Source organism: Mastomys coucha, unplaced genomic scaffold (assembly GCF_008632895.1).
Source record: "Mastomys coucha isolate ucsf_1 unplaced genomic scaffold, UCSF_Mcou_1 pScaffold21, whole genome shotgun sequence".
Lineage (NCBI taxonomy): Eukaryota > Metazoa > Chordata > Mammalia > Rodentia > Muridae > Mastomys > Mastomys coucha.
Window position 1 is genome coordinate 97,159,381 of NW_022196904.1, and position 8,154 is coordinate 97,167,534.

General features: G+C 34.7%; 1 protein-coding gene across 1 annotated transcript; it reads left to right on the forward strand.

Moving 5' to 3' along the window:
• The first annotated feature begins 6,868 nt into the window (after positions 1 to 6,868).
• LOC116100836 (olfactory receptor 483-like) lies at positions 6,869 to 7,811 on the forward strand. Its single transcript, XM_031384561.1, is given in 2 exon segments — positions 6,869 to 7,629; positions 7,631 to 7,811. Coding segments are annotated over 2 exon segments (942 nt in total).
• Positions 7,812 to 8,154: the final 343 nt, after the last annotated feature.

Below are 8,154 nucleotides of genomic sequence, written 5' to 3' on the forward strand. Positions count from 1 at the left end.
AGTAAATTTGCAAAGGAGGAGCATTCCCCTTGTTCCATATCACTGGCAGCATGAGTTATCACTTTTATTATTGATCTTAATCATTCTGACAGTTATAAAGTAGAATCTCAAAGTGGTTTTTATTTGCATTACTCTGATAGCTAAGGATGTTGAATATTTCTTTAAGTGTTTATTAGCTATTTGGGATTTCTCTATTGAGAATCCTCTGTTCAGATCTGCACCACATTTTTAAGTTGGACTGTTTGGCTTGTTGATCTCCTTTTCCTGAGTTCTTTATATATTTTATATGTTAAACATTTATCACATATAAGGTTGATAAAAATGTCTTTTCCAATCCCATAGACTATATTATTGTCTGATTGATGATGTCGTTTGCTTTATAAAAACTTTTAGGTTTTCTGGGGTCCCATTCATTAATAGAATACTGGCACCACCAGTATTCTATTCAGTAAGTTGTCTCCTGTATCGATGCATTATAGGCTATCCCCCACTTTCTTTTCTATCAGATTCAGTGCATCTAATTCTATATTGAAATCTTTAAATTATTTAAAGCTTTGTTTTATGAAGTGTTATAAATATGACTTTATTTATATTTCTTTACATGAAGACATCCAGTATGATCAGCACCATTTGCTGAGGATACATTTTTCCCAATATTCTAACTTCTTCATCAAAAATCATGTGTCCATAGGTATGTGAATTCATGCCTGCGTCTTCAACTTGATTCCATCAGTTAATATGTGTTTATATGCCAATACCATGTACTTTTGCTTCCATAGCTTAAAACCCAATTATTTCAAATCTCTTTTGTACTATGTTTTTGAATGTCTGCATATATGAGCATACTTATATGTGTTTATCTGTGTGTGTATTCTTTTTATATGGGCAAGCCTAGACAACCCTAAAAAGGTTTTTCTTCTGTTCTTACTCTGTTCTAATTTATTCTTCATGTATCAGCCATAGCCATATAACTCTAAAGAAATGACTTTCTTTCTCAAAACCTCCAAAGATCTACATTATGTACTATATCTTAGAAATTGATGAAATGTCATCAAAGTTGTTCAGATGGTTAGCTAGACAGGATCTAGAATCAGCTCTGAGGTGACACATCATTCTTAGTAGGCTCTTTCAATTATAAATATGAAAGCCTCCACCTCTGAACTATCATGCTTGATTGTATTAAGATAAAATTCTTTAAAAATAAGTGAGATTTGTATTAAAGAGATTTTGTATGCATTATTTCAAAAAGGAATTATGGGACATTTACAAAGGAAAGGAGAGGAAGTACTTTGGTACCTCAGAACTTGTGGGATAACACAGCAGTGAGTCTCTTGAATTGCAGAGTTTCATTTACTAATGATATAGAAGAGCTTCCAAACCCCAGGAAGGCACAGTTGCCAGAGACATTAAGAAGAAATGGTGAACTGTGGCTGTGGCCCAGCAGAAGCTCCTTGGACACTTGCCATAATGTATGCAAACACAGATGAAAAAGTAACACCCTCACATGCATCTAGTTCCAGTGGCTCTATGGGCTGGGGAGCTGACTCACAGTATCCTACTTTCTATTTTAGGCCAGGAAATAAGTTGGGGAATGAGTTATGCTATGATCCTGCAGCTGAATGACATGATATGGTGGTTAGAATTTTTTGTCAACTTGAAATCAGCTATAGTTATCTGGGAAGAGGGCTTAGCTTTTGAGAAGTTGCCTCCATCAGACTGGCCTGCAAACACTTCTGTAAAGCATTGCTGCTTAACAACAAATGGGGGAAGGTCCAGCTCATTGTAGGTAGTGTCACTTCTGGGCAGATGGTCATGTGTGTTATAAGAAAGCAGTTAAGCAAGCCATGGAAAACAAGCCAGGAAGCACTGCTCATTCATGCTCTCTGCTTCAGTTCCTGACTCCAGTTTCCACCTTTGAGTTTCTACCTCAATGATGGACAGTGACATTGAAGTATAAGCCAGATAAAACCTTTCAACTCCAATTTGGTTTCAGTCAGTATTTCACCACAGCAACTGTTGGTACGGAAAGGAAGAACAATGGCAGTGAGATGATGAGCAAGCCGACAAAGAAACAATGTAAGAAAACATCCCAACATCAGTGAAAAATGAAAAAAAAATGCCCAATAAAACAGTAGACAGGAGGCATCATACAGTTAATATCATTCTATTGCAAATGAAGAGAAAACAACAAAGGCCAACACTGAGATGACCCTCCAGGTTCTTGTAGTTACTGATTTAGAGAACGCTATGCAATGTTTGATTAAGGAAACACAGAGCAAGCCATAGACAGATTAAAATTTTGAAATTAAAGACAGAAATATATGACAGCTAGCCAAACACAAAGAACTCATCAATTAGGGGGAAAAATTGCTCTGGACAATGGTTTGATGAAGACAATCATTAAAACATAATGAAGAAATAGCATTTTCCTTTCCTTTTTTACTCAGTTGTTCTGTCCTTTGGTTTGGATTTGTTGTGTGTATGTGTTGTGTGTGTGTGTGTGTGTGTGTGTGTGTGTGTGTGTGCACGCATGTATGTGTTGAGATGTGGAGTAGGGCACATACATATGTCAGAGGGAAATATTCTATGAATCTGTCCTTCAAACTTGTTTTGAGACTCTACTTATTTTTGTCCCACTTTATATTCCACATAATGTCATCACACTTTCAGAAGATTATCCTGCCTGTGCTCTCATCTCATTACAGAAGCACTGGGAATATAGATGTACACTATCACAACAAGCTTTGTTGTAGATTAGGGGAAGGAAAATCAGGTCCTTAGATTTTAGTAACAAGCACTCTCTCCTACTGAGCAATATCAAAAGCTCTGATCTGTTCACTACTAGCAAAAAGTCTGGTCACACTATGGATTTTCTCGCCAAGGTTACTTTTCCTAAAGTTGAACCTCTTCATTTTAGTATCTTTTTTCTTCCTAGGTCAATTTTTTTTTCTCCCTAGGCTGTGAAAAGTCTCAATATAATTAGATTATGAAGAACAAATGTCACAAGATAAATCAAAAGAATAATTATAAAGACATTTATCAGAAGTAAAACAGGAAACAATGACACTATAAACATTAACTAGAGAATATAAGAGTTGTCACGTGAATATTTGACAATGCAATGTATAGGATATAGAAGATTACTATGTAAATACATAAAAGGGTGATACAAAACCTCCGAAATGGCAAAACTAAAAGATGGGGAGGAAATTATCTGTTATCAGAGATAAAGGGACAATTGATAAGAAAAAAAGATTTCTGTGGTTTTAATCTTAATGTTGGTAGACATGGTCTGTGGCTTGACTGTACCTCTATTCTCTGTCACAATACCTATCTAAGTGTTCACCACATTTCTAGCATACACTATATATTCAACACATATTTTTGAAAGAAATAGATACATGAATGATTTTCTCATAGCCATTTGTGAAGCCTCCTTGGTGACATTCTAGCATCCAATATAACCCATGAATACATTTAGAAAAGTAATTTAATCTCAACCTCTACTCACTCTCCTCGGCACAAAGAAAATTGCATGTATGAGTGTATGTGTGTGTGTGTGTGTGTGTGTAAACAAATTATTAATCTAAGATATTAGCTAATGAAAATAAACCAATTGATATCATCCTTGCCACTAATACTTCCAGTCCTCTGCTGGATCCCCAATACCTCATAAACTGAGTGTTAGATACTTGTCAGTTAAATACTTGAGAGGTGGTTAGAGAATATCAGACATTCAAACTTTCTTAGCTACCTAGGAATTTCAAAGTCAACATGGATTATAAGAGGCCATCTTTAAAAGAGAGAGATAATTTACACAAGAGAAAGAAGCTTAGAGAAAGAAGCTTTGAATGCTACTTCTGTATGTACGATGTGTGTATGCACAGTTGCTCATGTGCCCATGGGAGCTGATATGCGTGCATGCCACAGCACATATATGAAGATCAGAATTCAGTATGACTGTCTTTACTAATCTGCCGACCTTTTGATACAGGATCTTTTCTGTCATTCACTGCTCCATATTCCAGGATAGAAGACATGGAGTCTGATGAAAAATGATCATGGAAAAGTAATGATCTCCTCTCTACCTCTCCTCTGCCAGCAGGGACATGAGACAATTTGATGAAAGTTGATTAATGTTTAGTGGTCAAACACTTTTATCAAGGTAATATCAAGGGTGCAGTGTAGAACTTAATGAAAGAAAGATTAGCAATAGAGTTGAGATGATTCTTCAGGTTGAAAATCAATGTGCCCTCTATCCTCCCTTATATCATATAACTTTACCACATGTCACTTACTTGAGTGAATTATAAAATGTTAATTGTTACTTGGAAAACATCCATATCTTTATTTCTTGGACTATAGTCTAGATAACAATTATATTTCATACTCTTGCCTATAAAAATTATGTTTGGCTCAAATAGTTATTCAACTTTGTATCTCATCCATCCTTTTATTAACCACACACCTACCTAAAATAGTATGTTATATCAACCACTAAAATACTAAAAAGAATATCCATATTTGTGAATTAAAAAAGCCAAAATAGTTTACTTCATTTAATATCTTTTAATATGGACTAATCTGAACCAAATATCAACTTGAACAATTACCTAAGATAATTAGATATTCTGTATCTATTGATTACCAAGTATATCAATACTCACATAAAGAGGAAAACAAGATATTGCACGAGATTGAGAGATCCCTTGAAAATTAATTGTGTTTTTGTGAAATGCACTGCTCAGTACTCACTGGGAATGAGGTAATGATCCCTGATGATTTGAATTCACACTGGATACCATCAGCAGGGACATATATTCAGTGACAAAGACAATGGAGACAACTTTGCAGCTATAAAATCATAAAAACTTTGGACTTCTTACTTTGAAATGAATTCTTATTTTAAGAGGTAAGATTTTTTAGTTTGCTGGTAAATTTAGATATTTTTTCTTAAAAAATGCATTATATTCCCATTTTACAAACAGAAATCAGATGCAATCATACAAATATATTACAAAAGAAAAATAAACTTTATGGAATCACCTTATATTTTACATAGACAAATTATTCAGAATGATTGGGTATAAAACTAAGATTCTTTTCTTTTTACTTATTGAAAATTATTTTTTTTCTCTCATGCAATAAATCACAGTCATAGTTTCTCCTCCTTCTACTCTTCCCAGCTACCTCCAGTTTTCAAAGATTCCTTAGTTATCCATCCACTGGTAAGACTCAAAACTAACATGACCCTCAAAGGTGTACAAATACAGCATCCAGGCAACAGACACTTTGAAATGCTTCTGTCAGTGAATATTATATGCAAAGTCCTGTTTTGCTTGTGGAGTGAATTTTCCAGCATCACAAATATCATAGTAGACAAATAAAAATGTAAATAGAGAATGTGACAAGCACTGTACTCTATTTAAAATCATGTGAATTGATTCCATCTCACTCTAGTTTTAAAAACGCTATGATATTGGGAAAGGATTTGGTGTATTTTAATAAAAATGATAATGTGATAATACCATTAATATTTTACATGGTGTTGAACTAGATATTTCAAACTACTTTAAAAACAGTGACCTATTTAGAATACTTATAATATTTAATGAATTGACAATGTAAATAGAACAAATGTAAATTTGTTCCATTTGTAAATTTGGTGTGATGATATATCTCTATTCTATTTCTTCTCAATTCTGAAAAAAAAGTATTATCTTTTAAATGTTAACAAAAACATGATATTACTCACAGAAATGCGTATTTTATGACAAGTGTCACGAATAAAGCACCTCTCTGTGTAATAGCCACTGGAAAAGTACAATGCTACACTGCTGTATATTTTTAATTTGTATGTGCCTTCAAGTTTAGAGCCACCCTTCATTTATAGTGTAATCACTAGAAGAAATAGACTGAGTCAAACCTGCCTTGTGTTCATTTCTAATTGCCTTTTAAAATATTTATTTTTATTTTTTGTATCAATTTTGCATTCATGTGCATATATATGTGCATTTAATGCATGCTTGATCCCCATGAACAACAGAAGAGTTCATTTGGACCCCAGAACTGGAACCATAGACTGCTATGAGAAACTCTGTTAGTGCTAGGGATCAGACCTCCAAGTACTTGGCGTAATTATTTTCTTCTATACAATGGATTAAAAAGAAATTAATTGGTAATAGACAACAAAGCAAAAACACATAAAATTTTAAGTCATGTGATAATGATTTAGTAAGTATTCAGTAAAAGTTAGCAAAGATTTAAGTGTTCGTTAAATGATAATATGCTTTTAGATTTTAACCACTTGCTACATTTATAGTAAATATTGTTATCAAGGCTCATATTATTGTACATTTATTTGTTTATTTGTGTGAAGAGAATGGTGCAGAAAACATGATTTGTGTGGATTTCAAAGGACAACATTCAGGAGTTGTTTCTCTTCTCCCAACATCTGAGTTCCAGCAATTGAACTCTGACTATGAGGTGTCAGGCTTGGTGATGAGTACCTTTATGTGAAAAGCAACCTCACCAGGAAAAGACTAGTAATTTTATATCTACATCTTTAATGACAATTAAGTGTGCTTTATTATAAATAAATGTAAATAAAAGTTACATCTAGTTTATAACATGTTTCTAGCATTTCTTCCTAAACAAATTTCAAGGCTTCATTTTATACAAATATACAAACAATGGAAACCCTAAGTAAAAAAATAAAAACCATCCATTCCTGGTGCAATTTGTAAAATAATATATTATCTTCTAATGTTCTCCATGTCTGTATTAAAAAAATTAAGTGAACGATTTATAAATTCCTTCCTGTCTTATATCCATCACAGCCTTGATCTGGCAGCAGCCACACTATCCCATGGCTTTCCGGGAGGATGGCAACCACAGTGCAGTGACTGAATTCCTTTTGTTAGGCTTAACAGATGACCCATTTCTTAGAGTTTTCCTCTTCACCATCATCCTGTGCATCTACCTGGTGACTGTGTCTGGGAACCTCAGCACCATCCTTCTCATCAGAGTCTCTTCCCAGCTCCATCACCCCATGTACTTTTTTCTCAGCCACTTGGCTTCTGTTGACATAGGAATTTCATCTTCTGTCACACCCAATATGCTTGTGAACTTTGTAGTGGAGAGAAATACCATCTCCTACCTTGGATGTGGCATACAGCTCAGCTTAGGTGATATCTTTGGATCAGTTGAATGTTTCCTTTTGGCTGCCATGGCTTACGATCGCTTCATGGCAATCTGCAACCCACTGCTTTATTCCACCAAAATGTCCACACAAGTCTGTGTTCACTTAGTTGTGGGATCTTATATAGGAGGTCTTCTTAATGCTTCCTTTGCTATAGTATCATTTTTTTCTTTTCTATTCTGTGGCTCAAATAGAGTTGAACATTTTTTCTGTGACTTTGCTCCTTTAGCTGAGCTGTCCTGTTCTGATGTCGGTAGCTCTGTGCTTCTTGTTTCATTTTCTGCTGGCTCAGTTACTATGATCACAGTATTTGTCATAGTCATATCCTATTCCTATATCCTTATCACCATCCTAAAGATGCGATCCACTGAGGGTCGACAGAAGGCCTTCTCCACCTGTACCTCCCACCTCACAGCAGTCACTCTGTTCTGGAACCATCACATTTATATATGTGATGCCCAAGTCCAGCTACTCTACTAACCAGAACAAGGTGGTGTCTGTTTTCTACATGGTGGTGATCCCCATGTTGAACCCCCTCATCTACAGCCTCAGAAATAATGAGATTAAGGATGCTCTGAAGAGACAGCTTGGTAAGAAAACACTTTCTTAAATTAATATGTTGTCTTATAAAATTTAAAATAATACCAGAAATTAGGCAAGCCCCATGTGACTACTGTCTTAGGTTTGGTTATTAGTCTTTTTACTACTCTTTTCTCTTCATCTCATTTTCCTCCCAGGATATATAGCATTTTTTATATTGCATTTCCTGTTTCTGTATTTTTAAATTTATCTTAGAGAATTTTACACAAAGTATTTGCATCATTTTCCCCCTCTCCCTAAGTCATCTTAATCCTATAGCTCCCTGTCCCAACTCCATGTTCTCTTTATCAGATAATACTTGTTCTGCCTTTATATACTCTGGTGTATAGGCAAGGACAATTCCTTAAAGACAA